General features: G+C 37.3%; 1 protein-coding gene across 5 annotated transcripts in view; it reads right to left on the bottom strand.

The window, feature by feature from the left end:
- LOC108710294 (transient receptor potential cation channel subfamily M member 1-like) overlaps nt 1-19,653 on the bottom strand; it is an 80,528-nt gene that overhangs the window by 10,662 nt on the left and 50,213 nt on the right. For 3 of the 5 annotated variants that reach the window (XM_041586737.1, XM_041586736.1, XM_041586739.1), the window contains exons 10-21: nt 19,495-19,595; nt 17,402-17,572; nt 16,030-16,164; nt 15,552-15,602; nt 14,619-14,759; nt 13,075-13,149; nt 11,365-11,654; nt 9,969-10,197; nt 8,247-8,369; nt 7,742-7,873; nt 1,336-1,464; nt 622-873 (exon numbers count right to left, since the gene is read on the bottom strand). In XM_041586737.1, the coding sequence (XP_041442671.1) occupies nt 622-873; nt 1,336-1,464; nt 7,742-7,873; nt 8,247-8,369; nt 9,969-10,197; nt 11,365-11,654; nt 13,075-13,149; nt 14,619-14,759; nt 15,552-15,602; nt 16,030-16,164; nt 17,402-17,572; nt 19,495-19,595 (1,829 nt within the window). The remainder of the gene's footprint in view (nt 1-621; nt 874-1,335; nt 1,465-7,741; nt 7,874-8,246; nt 8,370-9,968; nt 10,198-11,364; nt 11,655-13,074; nt 13,150-14,618; nt 14,760-15,551; nt 15,603-16,029; nt 16,165-17,401; nt 17,573-19,494; nt 19,596-19,653) is intronic. The other 2 variants (XM_041586741.1, XM_041586740.1) reach the window with 1 other exon arrangement.

The following is a 19,653-nucleotide window of genomic DNA, read 5'->3' as shown; positions in this document are numbered from 1 at the left end:
CACTATAAACACAAATATACAGTTATAGTTAGGTTCTTATAAATTATCATCTGTTCCAAGGTCAGGTACTTAAAGATAACCTTAATCTATAATGGGCATATATTTTTGGTTTGAAACATTCGCCTAGTACAGCTAGGTGTTGTGTAGGAGCCTTTCACTGTCAGAAACATATTGTACAGAGTAGATATTAAGATATGTGAAAAGCCTTTTAGATCAGAATATATTTGTAAATTTTACATTTTAAAATTATGCTTTTTCCCCAAAAAATCTTTAGGTGCAAGTGTGCTGCACCCTATTGATGGGGGACACAAGGAAACCCTGGAGCTACCCCCTGGCCAGAAGGTGGCAGTAGCTCCAGTGTTCTCACGCATCAGTAGGTGCAACAGATCTCAATTTAGAATGGAAGGCAGGAAGGACTGAGCAGCACAGGGAGCAACTATAAGGAAGTGTTAAAAGCGCATTTGAGTGCAAAAACCGTTAATACAAGTAGTTTCATGTACAACCGACTACTGCAAAATCAGAGAGATGTAAGTAAGTCCTATTTTCTCAGCGATACACTGTAAAGTTGGTAATTAACTAGTTTCAGGGTGTTATAATTTGGACATAAACATTTACACTTACCATTTTGCCAATCATCATGACATAGGGTCCCAGGTATTTGTTGACACCAAAGATATCCAATACACGAATATACCAAAAGATGATATCTACACAGTAAATGACTCTCCCATATCCCATATACGGCTGATTTTGCAGTCGCAGAATAGCTCCAATTAGAAATACAGAAATGGCCACAAGATCAGTAATATTCCAATATTCCTCGAGCCAGACTTTCACTTTCTGGCTCAGCTTTCCTGGCTCCGACATTAGAATCTGAAGATAAAAGGGAAACATTTATATAGTTTCAAGATATTTTTCTAATGAAATGCTGTTTTTTGTTTTTTTTTTAAATAGTACAGGTAGGCTATGAAAATAAGCCTCTGGGAAAAGTATGACATTTAAAGACATTTAAAGACATTTCATTATCATTAGAAAAATAAGTATGAAGGCACACGCTGCAAGTAAAATACTTTTACAGTGCAATAAAATATAGCTGGGTGGGGTATGTAATAACAGGTGCAAAGTTTTTTTCAAGCCCAACAACCCATTGCAACAAATCACAAATAACTGCAGAAGACAGTAAATGCTATCTGTAGCTTGCTCAACATTGCTTGGGGTGGTTTACTAATATTTTCTTACTATTGTCATTACTGACTGTATAAGTTCAATTGCATACGCAAAAAAGCACACTGGTTACATTTTTTATTTTGGGATATATTACATACAGTTTCTTACCTCTCTAACTTTTTCCAGTGCAAGTGTCACAATATAGGAAATGACTACCCATTCCTGGACTGAAGGCCACCTTTCCATCTTCACCAGGATGACATAGTTAAATAACATTAAGTATGCCAAGTATGAAATCTGGAGGGAATAAATGTTTAACTTTTCTTAATAACCAGGCACAGTTTATGTAAAAATAAAGCAATAATAATATAATGACATGCTGCTGAGGTTGCAAAGGTGGAGAGATTCATAGATATTTATGTGGTGTTTTTTTACAAATGGCCTGTAGATGTCACTGTGCTCAAGACTTATACTGTGCATACTTTCTATACAGCTTGTGGTATTAGAGTTGCTTACTGTTGTGTAATTGCTGCATGAGCCTGCTAATAAAGCACTGTTATACTCTACTCATCCTCGGCTACCCAAAACATAACAAATTGGCAATGAGATGTCTCTTCTACCTCTGCAGCAGTCTGTACCTTATCTTCCAAACCCTGGTAAACTTACCATACCTTTTACTGCTTGGATCCGTATGTTTGAAAATTACATTATAGCTGCTGACCAAGGGGAGATTTCTCCTGCTAGAAAGCGTGCTTTACTTATTCACTGCCTGGGAGCAGAGGGACAGCATATATTCTATACATTACCATTAGCTGAATTATTACATGGCAGACAGGTTACATGTTGCAGACATCAAACTTCCACAAAATACTGTTCCTACAAAATCGTCTACTGCTGACAATGTCAAACGTCAACAAGCCAAATGCAAGGCTTATACTGACAGAAAACATGGTGCCAGAGAAGTACACTTTCAGCCTGGATTTTTAGTCAGAATTAAGAAACCAGGAATACTGAAACAAGGGCAATCTAAATTTACTACACCACTTGAAGTGAGACACCAGTGAGGACCATACACATATGAACTGTCTGATGGACGCATATGGAATGCAAGTCGTCTTGCTCCTGTTAGATATGACTTTGGAGAAGCTCCATTTGATGAAAGACATTTTCCTACTCCTGATGTCAACTGCAATAGGCCTGAAGAAAGGGAACCTATAAGGCGTACTGAGAGAATCAGAAAACTACCTGCATGGACCAAGGACTTTGTGATGTGAAGAATGTATAATATTGTTTTAAAATGCATACTGTTTAATTGTTGCTGTTTATTATAGTAGTCCAAATGCTTTCCTACTCTAGGGGGCATATGTGGTGTTTATACAAATGGCCTGTAGATGTCACTGTGCTCAAGACTTATACTGTGCATACTTTCTATACAGCTTGTGGTGTTAGAGTTGCTTACTGTTGTGTAATGGCTGCACGAGCCTGCTAATAAAGCAGTGTTATACATGCTGTGTAGCTAAAGCTCTGGGGCTGGGTTTGGCCAATAAAGAAATTTTTATGGCTTTCAGCCAATCAAACAGCTTTTACAAACATCTATGAATGAATTTATAAAGTACTACAGTCTTATCAGTATTGTTGGGGCTACCACAAGAAAAAAATTGGAAGCAACGACTGGAGAATATTTTTTGAATTCCAATTTTTTAATACTTTTTGAAATCCGAATTCCAAAGTGCCCCATAGCAGAAAGGAGAAAAAGCGATGGCAGCTTGAATTCCTCTGTGTGCTGAACCGGAAGTCAGCTTCACACTGATGACGTAAGCTATTTTCAGAATCTGCAGTTAAAATGTATGCACACAACATTACCCCCAAAGCTGTCTGAAGGAAAAGAAACATACATTTAAACTGCAGATGCTTATGTAACCCATTTTTGGCCACCCCCTGGTGCCAAAGTGGTACATCACCATATTTACTGACTTACAGGTCCTGAGTCCCCTTTGCTAGGTGAAAGGGTACTGGGAATTCTTCTTCTCTGTCAGTGCCTCCACCTAATGGGATCCAGGAATGCAACTGCGAATGGTCCCATTAGGAATAACATGAAACACACACTTTATTATATAAAAACAACTTTATATAAGGAAAGTGTAATTTAAAGGGGAAGTAAAACACATTTACATCATATCAAATATAACCCACTCCCATGGGAACCTATGGCAGTCCCTTGCCTGGCCCTCCATGCCAGGCAAAGTCCTGCAACTCCTTTGGCAGACAAAGAGTCTCAGTCCCTTTTCCCCAAAGAGCATAATAGGTCCCAGTAGCAGTAGCAGCCCAAGATACCTTTCCCTCCGGTTAGGTACTGGCTCCCTCGTGGCAGGCATCTGGAAACAGCCTATGTCACAAACAGAAACCATCCTGGATCCTCTCTTTTTCTACCCTCGCCATGGCACACCTTACCCTGAGGATTCACACAGATGGGAAGGCTCATCCAGAGCTGGAGCAGGCATCCACAGCGATGAATCCATTCCATGAAGCACATGCAGCTTGCTTGATCCTCCATTCATAGCTCCCAGCACTATCTATAGCGCGAGCACAAAAGATATCTTTACAGCTCCCAGCACTATCCATAGCGCGAGCACAAAAGATGTCTAGCAAAACTCCAAACCGGCATGGTTTAGCTTTCAAGGCATTTGGAGTACCCTGCATCAGCCCACAGTGCTATCGAACTCCCTTTTAGCCCCTTACATGTTTTCATGAGTTCTGGTCACCTTCCTACATGAAAGTGAAAGTAGGAATCCTCCAGCAGTAATGGCTTTAAGCACATGGCAAACTCCTTTTATATAGCACAGCAGTGACACCTTGTGGCTACTTTTGGAATCAGCCATGCTGCACCAATCAGGAAACCCTGTATACACCATGAGGCTCCAAATGAAAAGGGGGAACTTACGCCTCAGGGTCCCTACACTTAAAAAAAGCTTAGGTGCTTTAGGTTATCACTGTGAAGCTGATGTCTGGTTCAGCACACTGAGCAATTCAAGCTGCCTGTCGCCTTTTCACCTTTCTGCTATGGGGCACTTTGTAATTCGGATTCAAGCTCAAGATTTAAAAACCAAAGGAAGAATAAGCCTTAGCTACTACTATAGCAGTTGGAGGGGGGATTAAGTGTTAACCTAATTTGGTCTAAATGGTCCTTTAATGTTGTAGAAGGCAGGGGACAAGTGCAAGTCTTTGCATTTTGTACCCTGCCTTCCACTCTATTTAAACTTCAAAGCTTAGGGACAGCATAGGATTCATAAGGGATGGGAGGAGAGATGCAGGTATGCAGTCCCCTAAATTGTGCATTAGGAAACACAAGGATGCAGTCCACAACAGACCCTGAACAGGCCCTGTACTACACTTGCCCTATGGCAGGTGATAAGTATAGGACTGACCTACATCCAGTGATACTGCTCTCTGTTATGTGTGGTGTAGAGTGCAGCCAGAAGTGCTCTTGCACTTTTGCCCAGAGCCATAATTATTATATAAACATTGGCTTCAACAAAAATACACATGCCCATGAAGTTTGTCATTCTTTCTGAGAGTTTTTTTGAAAAGATGTACAAAAGCCCAACACGCTCTAGTTGTTTTGATAAAGAACCAGATCGTGTTTAGCCAAACCAAGCCCTTAAATTCATATGACACCTGCAACTGAATGTGAGAATTATTTGCCCACAACTGATACACACAACTGATAAAAAAATTTTCCTCTAAAAATTTGAACATGCAAATTAGTGTACAGATTTGGTTTGGTATTTGATTCTGTATTGGCCAAACCCAAAAATCATGAATTTGGTCCATCCCTAGCTTTAGGTCAGACATGATGTCTGACGAAGGGGCACACCCCTGAAATGTTACATCACGTGACTTTAATAAAATTGCAGGGGATCTCCCCGCTACACCTGCCTAAAGTGTTTGGTAAATCTTTATTACCTCCACATTTCCCCTGACTAGACTACCGACGATGAAGGCCCTGCTTCTGCCTAAGTATTAAACACTCCTCATTGTATTTTGTTTCCCTTGCTGTATATTCTGTTCTGCTGTTCTTTGTATCCTTCTTTCTTCCCTTTAACCTTTTTGTCTGCCCTGCTATGTTCAATCAGTATTCCCTAAACTCTTGTACCAAAGTGGAAGACAACAGCAAACAGGAGATAATTAAACTTCCCCCACCTGAGATAGGAACTAAAAAAGTAAGGAAGCAGGGTTTTTAGTCTTTTTCCCTTTTTGTGTCAAGTTCTCCTCTTTCATCAGATTTACCCCACCAAGTACCAGTGCTTAACAGTCAGCATAGGTGAAATTCATATATCATATATGATACTGCAGGTACATTCCCAAGTACAAAGTAGCTATCATAGTTAACAGTTCCACTATCACCCATCTCCCCAGGCCCAGTGCCTTGGGGTTATCCTAGATTCTGCCCTGTCCTTCAATCCTCATATCCAGTCATTTATTCAATCAAGTCACTTTCACCTAAGGAACATATCCAAAATACGATCATTTATCACCCAAGATGCTGTCAAAATTCTTATTCACTCTCTCATTATATCACGTCTAGTCTACTGTCATTCTCTTTTAATTGTCACCTCTCCAGTCGATAATGAACACTGCTGCCAGGCTTATGCACCTCATCCTCTGCCATGTCACTCTTCCAATCCCTGCACTGGCTTCCACTACCTCTCAGAATAAAATTCAAACTAATGACCCTGACATTCAAAGCACTTCATAACTCTGCCCCACCCTATATCTCTGAACTTATCTCTAGATTCTACTACTACTACTCTCTTCTACTGACCTGCTCCTGAGCTCTTCTCTCAATAATATTTCTGTAGGATACGCACAAGGTACTTGTATTAGAGCCATATTAACAATCTCCTACATCGTCTTTCCATTTTGTAAAGTATCAGCTGCAGCCCATATGGTAAATGGAAATATTGGGATGACCTAATGCACTTCTTTTTTTCTTGATCTTGACAGTATAATACCCATTAAGCTGATTTAAAAAGCATTACCAAATGCCACTAGGATTAACTAACTAATCAGCTCTTAAACTTTTGTTTTGACCTTAGAAAAATCCACAACAGTGTGATGCCAGCTCTCTTTACTATTTATTTAGTAGTCAAAATAAACTAGGCACAAGATGAAATTTTATATTTTTTCATGAATTTATATATTTTTTCAATGAAAAACCCTTACAGTTCTTATAAATAAAAGGCAACATATTTGAAAATAAATAGTTTTTATAAAATAATCAAGGCACTATTAAAAAGGGAAGTGGTTCCAAGGTGTGCTTAGTCTTGTGTTTCAGTAGCAGTATACTCCCTTTTTCACCATTAGTGCAATGAAAATGCCTTGTGCAGAACATACGTTTTGTTTATCTAGTATAGGTAAATCTAAAAAAAATGGATTTGCTGAGTAATCAATGAAGTCGTTTCACTACTCATCCGAGCAGCTTCGTCAGTTCAACTGACTGGTGTGGGAAATTCTCGGCATATAAACTCTTCCACTTATCCAATCACAATGGCCCATTGTAACTCTTCAAAGAGGTGACATCTGAAGAAATTCACAGAGGTGTAGATTCTGTGTAGTTACTGTGATAGGATTATCCAATGTGTCATGCAACTCCTAGAAAGAGGTGTTATTTGTGAGAGTTGCATGAATGGACGTGTGAAGTGTTCTTAATCCGCCGGGGTACAGATGTTAGAACAGCATTGTATGTAGCAGACAGGTGGTGTCGAAGGCCCCCACCTCCGTTCAGGGATGGTTTCTCCACCTTGACATGAATCCCCTATAGTCATACTTTTTGTTTGTTGTTTCAGTTAGGAAATATGTTAGTTTTTTTGTTATTTCTTTCACTGAACAGGTTAAATTTGAAAGTATAGTAACATTCTACTTCCCCGCCTGTGATCGTAGGGCTCTAGAAGTAGCCTTATGTAATAATAGTGTGGATCATTCATAGGTTGTTTTTCCTGCACAAGAGCTGACTTAAGTTCCCTTGATTAAATGATGATACTATACACTGTTTTGGAAGTATGCAGTTTTATGACATAGAACTCCCTCATATGTATTGTGTCATGTAAAATGTGTATATTATTGAGACTTTTTCCCACTAAGAATCCCTTTTGTATTTTTTTGTACATGAGAATGTGGATATATTGATAATATGATTGTTAAATGCGGAATTCCTCTAATGCATGCTCTGTCTCTTTTCAGTTGCTGATCTTAGGAACCAAAACACAATAGGGGTCCAGGGGATCAGTCAGTAGCTCCAGGGTCCCCCCAACGCTCTGAATCAATAGGTGCAGAACATTTACATACAAAGAATCGGGCACACGTTACTCTCGCGCCTAACTTCACTCTTTGATAAATATGCCCCGATATGTTAACTTCAATTTCCTCACTCTAATTTATATTGTGCCCCCTTATTCTATCTGTATTCCTCTTTCAGAGTAGTGGTAATCCAACATTCTATTCTCAAATCAAATTGTAGTCTCATAAAATCATATTAGTTTACATTATTTAAAATAATATGGCATGAGAAACTTACAGTGTAGAACCAGAACTTGACAAATGGTGCATTGTAGAACTCATAAATCTTGGTGCCTATTGGGATACTTTTCTGCTTTATATTGCCATTTTCTTCATCTCCTTTTCTAGAGGTTGTATCGGCATTTCCATCCTGTTCATACAAAACAACACATAAATCCTACTTTTAGCACATTGTTGAAAAACTATCTCCTGCCCATATTTAGCAATTAACTGGCTTGACTTAACCAAGGCAGGAAACATTGCATTACATAAATGGCAAATCTCTAGGTAATTTATGCACAAAGAATATTAAAATATTAGTTAAAGGAAATGGTGGCAACTTCCTGTCACAATTAAGAGCTTTTTCCTGCTAAGGCTATGTATTAATCTACTTTATGGCCTAAATAAAGTTCTTAGTTCTTTTTACAAGCCTGTTTGTGGGATCTGTGAGTGCCTGCTATTTTCTCCTTTGCTTGTTCCTGCTACCACTCATTCTCTAAAGGCCATAGCACTGGGCTACTCACCATGTTTTCATCTTCTTTTTCCTTGCCTTCTTCATATTCTTTGGATGTATGAAATGAAAGATCATCCTGGGATCGGAACTCAAGAAACAGGATGGTCGGTGGGAAAAGAATCCCCATGATTACCTATATTCAGTAAAGAGAAGTGGTAAGAAAGTACATGCAACGTGTAATACAATTGTAAAAAACCTGGTGTCTAACTGGCTAAGTGTGACAGTTTCTTTTTGTATTCCTTTGAATTTCACATTAGGAAAGGGATCCCTTACCTTTTATACCTGTGAGCCACATTGAAATATAATATATAGTTGAAGAGCAACATTTGCAAGGAAAACGTTTCCGGGGTTGCCAAATATGGGGTGTGATTGGCTTTTGGTAACCCCTATGTGGACACTACAGGAGGCTCTATTTGGCTGTACACCAAGGGGCCGATTCACAAAGGGTCGAATATCAAGGGTTAATTAAACTTCGATATTCGACTGGGAATTAAAATCCTTCGAATTTGAATATCGAAGTCGAAGGATTTTAGCACAAATAGTGCGATCGAACTATCGAAGGATTATTCCTTCTAGGGGGGTCGAAGTTTTTTCTTAAAGAGACAGTACTTCGACTATCGAATGGTCGAATAGTCGAACGAATTTTAGTTTGAATAGTTTGATTCGAAGTCGTAGTCGAAGGTTGTAGTAGCCCATTCGATGGTCAAAGTAGCCCAAAAAACACTTCGAAATTCGAAGTTTTTGTACTTCGAATCCTTCACTCGAAGTTAGTGAATCGGCCCCCTAGTATTTATGCAAACAAAACTTGCTTCAAAACATGGAATTCAAAAATAAGCACCTGCTTTGTGGCCACTGGGAGCAACATCCAAGGGGTTGGTGAACAACATGTTGCTCAGGACCCACTGGTTGGGGATAACTGCTTAGGGTATAAGGATGGATGTAATAAAAGTCTTTGACGAAAATGTACATGCAAAATAGCCATTCTCTCTAAGTATTTTGATCCCACAAAGGTATTTAGGATTTAATCTACCTTTAAGAAGGCTAAGCACTGTGTGCCATAAAATTATGAAGTAAAATGATGGAATTAAATTTTTATTCCATTCATGTCTTTTATTCTACCATTAGTTTGAAAAGAGGTTTGATTTTGTTGCAACATTTTGATGTACTCCTAAAGATCTACACAATTTTGTTGAGCATAGGAATTTATTTGTTCTGAGGAAAATCATTTAGTCCAGAGAAAAGTAAAAACGGTAAGAACTGATTCTTAGAAAACAGAAATTCCATCATTGGGATTCCATCATTTGCTCCACATGAGGTTTCTGTTCTACATCCTCCTCCCTCCTGTGTTGTCCTTATTCATCTCAAATTTGACACCTATTTACACTTATTGTTTCAAATTTGACATGAAAACTGTCTAGCATAAGTTCTCATTGTATGCCATGCATACTATATGAGTGGCACATAGTTCTCCCCTGGCAGATGATAAGTACAGGGCTTCTGTGTTTCTTTGTGAGCTATGCTCTATACCTTGTTCCAGCCAATGGTTTAGGTGCAAGTGACCGATGTTTGGGCAATATGTGTGCTGTTTTGCCTGTACCAGTGGTAAATGAACCAGAGTCCATTTTTTCCTGTAACAATTGTAAATGAAATCACATATATACTGAAGACAGGCCAAAATATCTGAATAAGATAATAGATAATATAAATAGCAATGATCAAAATGTTTAAATACTTTAAGGCCTGGATTTTTCCTCATGCGAAGACGTCCCATCCACATATCAGTAAGTAACATCTGGCTGCATGTGTGTGCGATAAAGTCTCGGTGTTTGGCAGCCACTGCGAGCTTTAGACAGGTAGAGTTGCTCCAGTTCTTTAGCTCATAGGTTAAGAGTTTCATGGCAACCTGCTCATCGTGTTTGTAAGACTGATCCAACAACTCCACAGCCAACTGACCAAAATCCCTAAGAGTGATGAGAAGACAACAAACATGTCAACCATATATTATTAACCTAGAAGGGCTCATTATTTAGATGCAGATGCAACAATGGGAGTAAGTAAAAGGTTCCTGCTCTGTACTGAACCTATAGGCTTTAATGGGGGTTTATCCAATTGGATGCTCGTGTCATGCCCTTGTGTCACAATTTAATGATAGTACAACCTAAATGCACTACCCAAAACACATCTTTAAACATTCGGTACTGTTGGCAAAAATCTAGATTGCGGTTGCCACAATTATACTGTAATTCTGGAACAGAATGGTGCATTGTGGATACGAAAATAATGAGTTGTGCCAGTTCTTTTGCACTTTTCACTTAACATCTTTTGAATAAATGATCCCTTAAAATATTTTTAGTACAGGTATGGGATCTATTATGCAGAAAGCTTGTGACCAGGGATTTTTGTGAATAAAGGTTTTTTCCATAATTTGGAAACGTAATAAATGCAATAAGAATGTTTTGCCTGCAATGCAGATCTATGCAGATTAGTTAGGATCAAGTACAAGGTACTGTTTTATAAGAGGAAAAAGGAAAACGTTTTTAAAAAAGTTAAAATTAGGAGATGGCCCAATAGGAGGTGGCCTATTGGGACCCAATAAGAGATGGTATTTGTAGTTTTCTTGATATTGGGTTTCCCAATAAAAGATCCTATACCTTTAATGGAATGATTACACTATAAAATGGAGAAAATGTCAAATTGCTGTCAAAGCTATCCTTGCCTGTATGGCCAGCAATAGATTTGCAAATAGATATATGAAGGTTACCAAACCATAAAATCACCCCACAGTGCTGTGAAATAAAAGATCTAATCTTAGAGTTTGAATGCTACAGATGAAGCCACTTGGATTTGTGTGTTAAATGCATCATGACTCGGGATAAACAAAAGAAATTGTGTTATCTAAATTTATCTAAACTCATTTAATGCATTTACCCTTCTCATTAGCATACCAAAGCACCATTGTTCACAATGGTGAGCGCTATAATTAGATGGTATGCTGTGACACAATTCTCTGTGTTAAATGGGATAAATGGGTTAAGTGTGTTTATATATTCTGTGTTAACACACAAACAAAGTGGCTTCATCTGTACATCATATACAAATATAAATATATTCATTGACATGAAACTAACTTTGAGTTGTTGTCTAAATCCTGGGAGATGTCATCTACAAGTTCACTCTCTGAGCATTCATGTGCCATAGATTTGTATAGCTTGCATGCCACAAGTGCTTTAGCCATAGTTTCCTCCCCTCGTTGCCAGAGAAACAGAGACATCTTTTGCCTTTTCATGAGCACAGCCCACACCATCAGCTCGTGAAATGGGTACTTGAACCGGCTAACCTCAGGATCATCGACATCAATGTCAATTTCTTCTTCCTTTTTCTTCTTTTTTCTTTTCCCTTTAGTAGGAGGCTCATCGTCCTATAGAAACAACTGGAGTTAACTCATTCATCGCAAGAGTCAAATGCAATACATTTTCCATGATTTGTTAAAGCTTTCTTTTTGGGCAGGAGCAGCCTGTTGTTGAACAAATCCCAGCATCCCTTCAGAATAAGGAAATAGCTTTGAACTTTAACAACAGCTGGTAACCTTCACCTATATGTTTTATATCAGAAGTAGCAGCATATGTGGTTACCTTTTCTGCACAGTGTGCAATAACCACAAATGTTTTAAATGTTACAACTTGAAATGTATGTAAAATCATCCCAGAAATATGAAATACATCTTTGTTGCTTTGGAGTGAAAATGAATGTATATACAAATATAAAAACAAGGGTTGGCTGGGAAAAATAAGATGTTCTACTAAGCAGGAAATATTAAATATGGAGGAGAAATGATCACATTAAAAAAAAAGCAATATCTTCGTATTACTGCAGGACACAAATATGTGCTATAACTATGGAATCAGTTCAGGAAGAGTAAAAGGAAGGTCTCAGCTACAGGAACCAGGAATGATGTGAAGGGCAGGGATTGCTGGCCATGAAGCAGGTTCCTAAGGAAAAATACAAGGAGTTAAGAAGGGATAGGGATATATTTTAATAATAAAGAACGGAATGAATAATGATCTTCTGCAATACATAGCAGCATGTAAACCTTTTAGTGGTGGTTATCTCATTGGCAGGTTTCAACATTACTGAGGGGCAAATTTGGGGCATTTCGCTTTGCCGAAAAAGGCAAAAATTTTGCGAAACGGTGCCGGCGTCTCGTTTTTGATGCCAGCGTCCGTTTTTTACCCTGGAATTCACCGCGAATTCGCACCTGGCGAATAAATTCACCCATCACTATTCAACATCTCTTCTACATGCAATACCAAAGATGTGATGAAATCCTATAGGTCAAAAGTCTTTGGCAAATAGGTTCTTACATCTCATTCACACTACAAACTATATTTTCATAGCACTGAGCTTGAGTGTCTGTAATGTAAATTGGATCTGACTACACAGTTCAGTACACTGGCACACACATACACTGTATTCCCATATGTGACCAATGCACCCATGTGATTTTGCATTCATAAGTAAATACATATTTATTTAGAGTGCTTATTTTTGCTACATCTACAAAATAACTCCATTTAGTACATTTGGATACACTGACAAATTGAAATGACATGCAAGTTTCCACTGAGCCATTCAATATATCATGTTAGATCAAATTTAAAGTATATTTAATAAGGTACTTTTAATCCAGTGAGAAATACTATCCGCTTTTAGGTAATAAACCAAGGGTTTGGAACGTTTGGAGATTAACATAACAATTTTGAGAAATTAAATAAAATATTCTAAAACATTTATATTATGCATAGCATATCATATAAAGTGAAAAAGAATAAAGTACTTACCTCCATTCCTAAAAGCTTAAGAGCTTTCGGCTGCAGGAAAAAAAACCACATCTGGTTACAGTAGAACAGCACCTTCTGTTAAAGCAAAATTCAACATTTTGAACAGGTGAAAGAATATTTATCCTTGAATTAATGTGCATGGCTATGTCTATGTAACCCAACATTATACTTGCCGGCTTCTTTCACATCATATATTGGCATGTTCACTGGTTGAATGAGAAAATGTTAATGGTTTTGAAGTTTGTGTCTTTGGATGACTCCTGTATCAATTATTCTCACTCTGGGAAAATGTCTTCTCTATGTGCTTCAAAATGTAAGCACTCTCATAAAGGAACTCTGGCAACTTATGCTGTGTAATTAGCTTAGTAATAATAACAATAATAATCTATTGTCTAATGCCTTGAAATCCTGTTAACAGAAAGGCATTGGGAAGCTGTTAGCCACCCATTTGATCATCCTGAAACTTCAGGGCAAATTTACTAAAGAGCGAATTTTCACCTCAAGAGGCTCCACCACATTTTGCGCAACTTCTTCAGACATTAATTCACAGCGAATATTTACCAAAGTGAAGTCTGCAAGTTTCGTCTTGGCAGATGAACACTGGTGAGATTTCAACAGCGAAAATTTGTCAGCACGGACATTTCTAAGTGCATTTTCGCTAGCATTACTTTGTTAACATACTTACGTCAATTTAAATATGGCCGGTACATACAGGTCATATATATATATATATATATATATATATATATATATATATATATATATATATATATATATATATATATATATATATATATATCTTTATAAGTGATGTTGGTGAAATTGCTGGAAGTGGACATTAACTATTAAAAATGTCCAAGGAAGCAAAAGTAAGACAAAAGAGATAATTTATTGTCCTAGACACGAGCCCACCCTAAAACAAATGTGTCATGAGCTTCAAATGGTTAAAAAAAAAAAAAAATCAAGTTACAACTTTTAAACATAATCCCATATTAAAATATGAAAAAACAGTGTTTTGCCTTTTTTATGACTTTTTGGAATACAGGATGTCTCTGACATAATATTGTTGAGAATGTAGCTTAATCTTATCAATTTGCCAGGTATAACCTGGTGAAACAGACTCTGGTGAAAATGGTAACGTATTGGAAAATTCTCACTTTGATAAATCTGTGGAGGAACAATCATTTGTCTGAGTGAAAATTCACCCGGTGAAAGGGATCGAAGCTCTTTCGTTAGCGAATATGCCTTTTAGTAAACTGCGAATTGTCATTTTGGCAAATCTTTTGCTAGAAAAGCCCACTTCGACTTTAGTGAATTTGCCCCATACTGTAGTATTTTAGTGCTTGTAGCCTATATTCAGAAGCCAAGTATATGGAATCTTATAGCTTTTACAGACAATGAAACAAATATCTTAGAACTTATTAGAACTTAAGGGAATTATTTCACTATAAATAATCAAGGTAATACTTCTCAATTCAAAATCCAATTTAGTTGCCCTTGAGGAAAAATCAGACTGAAACACAAAAAATGTATGTAGTACTTACTCTCTTTGGTCCAAATAAGTTATTGTAAAGCGTTCGGAAGGTTTTTCTTGTATAGTGACAGCGGTAAGCTCCACCCATGAGGTATTCAAGCACAAGACCAATATCAATCAAGCTGACATGATAATCAGGTGGAAGATTACCCTAGTGAAAACACAGGAATCTCATAATGCAGAATACAGTTCTCATTATTGAAACCTTATTGAAACCATTTTGAAACACTTTAGAAAGGATTTGCATTAAAAACGTGTTAAAGATACATTCTAAAAATTATCTTTCGAAGGCTCCACTTGACATCTTATTACTTGGTTGCATTAAAGTATCTGCTTTTTGTGTTTTAATTTGTTTGTTAGTGTGCACATAACTCACATGATAAATATTACTCTAACCATGCATTATAATATACATATATATATATATATATATATATATATATATATATATATATATATATATATATATATATATATATATACATGTATATACTAGATAAAATCAATTTAAAAACTAAACATTCACCTCTAGTCATTCGCTGAATGAGAACGAAGAACAGATGAACAATGGAAAAGCAAGGAGGAGATGTTACGATGAAATGAGAGAAACAGACAAGGATTAATGCAGTGAATATTATGTAGATATTAAGATATACAATGATTTAAATATTAACCTCAGTGCAGACTTAACTGAGATAGATATTTAGAACAATAGATAAATAGATGATAGATAAATAGCAATAGATATATAGATTAAAGATGGCAGATAGATAGAAGATAGATCAACAAAATATAAAATTAATAGAATGCTGAATATGTTTTTTCACTAGAATAAATAAAATCTTTCTGCTAACACTCCAGTTCATGGTGAAATAAAATATTTTGCAGTCCCAGTGTTAAAATGAGCCGTTTAGTGTAATTTCTTTCCGTGTGTAAAACGTACCTTTTTAACATCTCTGACAAGACAATGCAGAGTATTTGGGGGCCCCAACCTCTGCAACAGATAAAAAAACAGAGGTTAGCATAAAAGATCCTGCTAACATTTGGCCGTATATATTTCCATTATGCAACTTTGCAAGCTTTGTGCACTGGCAATAAATTTGTTCTTATGAACTAGTCATTAGACTGTAGGTTATATTTTGCTCCTAAACACCCAAGGGGCATATTAAACCAAGATTTAATATAACCGCATATAAAATAACTTGAATTATTCTGTAGATTAAAACTGATTTACCATGAAATTGATGAGACTCGTTTTTCCCTGTACCCATAGGGGATTAACAATGGGAAGTTTTGTGACCGTTTCTCTTTCATTTTACAAATACAGGATAAAAATATATAGTATTTCAATGTTCTTTTTTGTTTGGAAGGCAATTGGCGTTCAAAAAAGCTTGTCAGAAAAAAAGAATGTTCATACTCACTGTGTTGTAAAGTTCTTCTAGGCGAGGGATAGTTAGAAAATGCTGCATGTTGACTCCATTTTCAATCAAAAGCTTAACAAAATCGACCCTATCAAGGACTAGGGCATCCATCATGGCTTGTTCTAAGGAACTGACCTTGAAAAATGCATACATTAATGTTAGCTTTATGGAATTATATAAAATCTGTTCTTAATACTATTTGTTTTGCATTAACTGGACAGAATGGACCACTGGCTATAAATTGATCTTGGGAAACAAACTGTAGTTAAAGGGGAACTATACCCCTGAACATTGCAGGTCTTCATAAAATATATGGCTATGGGATCCGTTATCAGGAAGTATCCAAACGAAGTACTGGCGCTTAATAGCGTTTGCAAAAAGGAATGTCCCCTATGTGTTTAGTGTCAAACAAAATTCACAACGTTTCGGGGGCTGGCCCCTTTGCAAACGCCATTGAGTGGCAGTACTTTGTTTGGATACTTGAACTAAAAGGACTGTGCATCTAGCTAAAGCATCTGAGGAGGGCCAGGGAGTGCAGGCGGACTTCACTATCCGTTATCAGGAAACCTGTTATCTAGAAAGCTTTGAATTACAGGAATCCATCTCTCATAGACTCAAAAAATCAAATAATTCATCAAATAATTAAAAAAAATAAAACAGTACCTTGTACATGATCCCAACTAAGATATAATTAATCCTTATTTGGGCAAAACAATTTTATTGAATTAAATTGATGCGTTATATTATATTTTAATAGCCAAAATATGGAGACCCAAATTATGGAAAAAAACCCTCATCTGGAAACCGCTAGGTCTTGAGCATTCTGAATAAGAGGTCCTATACCAATATTACATAAAATGGGCCATATGCAAAACATTACTTTATCTAAATAAATCATGTTCATACAAATAAACTTTTCTAGCAGTATGTGCTATTGCATAATCCAAAATAGAAAACTTTCATTAAGTACTTAAAACTGCACCCTGGGACCATACAATTCACTGTGCTCGAACACAGACCAAGGGCAAATACATGTTATAATACATCAGTCAATGAATGAACAGAGTTCTGTCTTTTAATCCCACACTGCTTCCTGTGATCTCTGAGAAAGCACACAGACCATCACAAAATGCTGTCTTAAGATAAAACATGGCTATATAAATAAAAAATGATGATGAAAAGGCTATATTTTCTAATGTATACTGGCCAGTTTGGTAAAATTCTTTAATAGGCCACTTATGATATACTGTAAAGTATCTGCTGGTTAAGCATTCATTCTGAAGGTATAATTTCCCTTTAAACAACAGAGGGATATTGTGAATCAACATTTACTGCAGTACATAATGCAGTATCATTTCAGTTAATGATATACCCAATTAAGTAGTTCGATCTTCCTTGGATCCGTTTCTTCCTCTGGCTCTTCTTTGCCCTTGCCTTTCCTTTTACCTTTGCCCTTTCCTCGTGCTGCTTTAGGTTGGGCAGCAGGTGATTTCTTCTCTTTATCCTTGGTTGTCCCATCAGCTGCTGTAAGGCTTCCTAAGGGCTGTTATCACAAAACAAAATACCAGATCATGATCGTTTCCAAACATAACAGTCAAAAGTATTGCAAACACTCTATCTCATCTACCACAGTGTATGTTCACTGGGACGCAGCCTTTGTTTTGAAAATCAGCATGACAGTGGATATTTACTATTGACTTTGGTGGAGCATCCAAATAAACGGCTCCCATTGCAGAGACATTCATTATTCCTGTATATATAGTAACATGGATCCCTGTGCTCTGGTACACTCACATGTCTTCTATCCCCTGTAGTTAGGTCACTGTATATACCCAAAATAATAGTGCAAATTGTTTTCTAATCAGAAAGTCTCATTTTCAAACACAGTGTATTTTGCAAAGTTCAGATTCTGGATGCAAACCATGATATAGTCCTTGCACACCCAGGAATTACTGGCAGCTCCATGCTTACTGTAATTCCAGGGATCCCTTACATCAGGCATGTCCAAAGTGGGGCCCGGGGGCCAAATGCGGCCCGTCTTCAAATTTACACCGGCCCTCAGCCTCCATCATGAAATTATAATAATGCAGCCAGCCAGCACAGTGCAATCAGGAAATGCCTAGGCGTAATATTTGGGCACATTAGTGAAATGATCTGCCACTAAGTCTATACTGCTGCCTGTGTGCTGAAGGTGTTAGCAATAGATAAGTATTGGCACATAGTAAGGCTCTGCTTCACATACTTCTTTAGGGCTGAAGGTGTCAATAGACATACTGAAGTGCCATTACAGTAAACTAAAGAAGTATGCGAGAGCGGCACGTCACTATGTTCCAGTACGTGTCTATTACTAACACCTTCAGCACACAGGCAGCAGTACAGACCAAGTGGCAGATCATTTCACTAATGTGCCCAAATGTTACTGCTACGGCTAGGCGATTCCTTTTTAAATGAGTTAAATGATGTTAATGGTTCAAAGAATGTCAGGCTGAATGGTCGTCCCCCACACATTTTCACCTCACCAAATCTGGCCCTCATTGCAAAAAATTTGGACACCCCTGCCTTACATCAATGCTTGCACTTGCACATACTTCTTCCGAGCAGGCTGAAGGGGTGCATTGCCCTAGCATCAATAAGCACTCATTTTGTGCCCATACACGAGCTTTGCACCTGCCATCATAAATGAGGTCTAGATCAAAAGTCTCATTTTGGTTCTTTTAGTAAACTCTAAAGCTGGCCATAGATGTTTTTAAAGATACGATCCTCATCGTGAGACCACGATTTTCACGGAACGATCGTACGATCGTACAAATTGACCATCAACTAAAAAGACCAATTTGCCAGGAAAACAAAGGGGAGCTGCCTGCTTGGCCCTGCAAACATAGATAGATTGCACTGGGACCGACAAAGATTTTTTGACCTGGCTGATCAATTTCCTGACAGATGTCGGCCGAAAAATCGTAAAATGTACGATCGTTCGAATCCCACTAACCGCACGAAAATTTCAAAGGATTGGTCGGACTTCCCTAAAATCGGTCGTTCAACAAGAAGAATCGTCTATGGGGAGCTTCAAACTACGAGTGAGATGTATTACAAATAAAAATAAATACAAACCGAAAATTATGCTGAACTGTGCATTAAAAAATCAAATACCTCGAAAAATGGGAGTTTTTCGGACAATTCCTAGGAAAAAAAAAAATACGAAGACCTCTAAAAGTCAGAATTGATTTAGAAAAGTCCAAAAAGATCAGGGCAGCTCCCATTGACTTATATAGGATATATTGTCATTTGTCAACTTTTACATGGCAAAGTTTTGTATTAGTAGTTTTCAAGGTTTTTACACTTAAGAAATCTCACATTTTTAGAGAAAACCACAAATTTTTAGAGATTTGTGGAAAAATTTGAAATTTGTTTGTCAGTGTTATTAGTCATCAGTCTGGACTTGGTGATTGTTTTATCATAACTTACTGGCCAGTGATGTCCAAACACGAAAATCTGACTCCGAGCAATGTCAACACGATTCCAGGCCAATGCCAAGCTTAACTGGTCTGGAGCAGATGCATTTGTTCCTTAAATTAAACAGATAATTTAACCTTATGATATTATCTATAAACTAATAACAACATT

The sequence above is a fragment of the Xenopus laevis genome, chromosome 3L (genome assembly GCF_017654675.1).
Source record: "Xenopus laevis strain J_2021 chromosome 3L, Xenopus_laevis_v10.1, whole genome shotgun sequence".
NCBI lineage: Eukaryota > Metazoa > Chordata > Amphibia > Anura > Pipidae > Xenopus > Xenopus laevis.
Note: the sequence above shows the minus strand (reverse complement) of the source record. Positions and strands in the feature narration are given on the sequence as shown.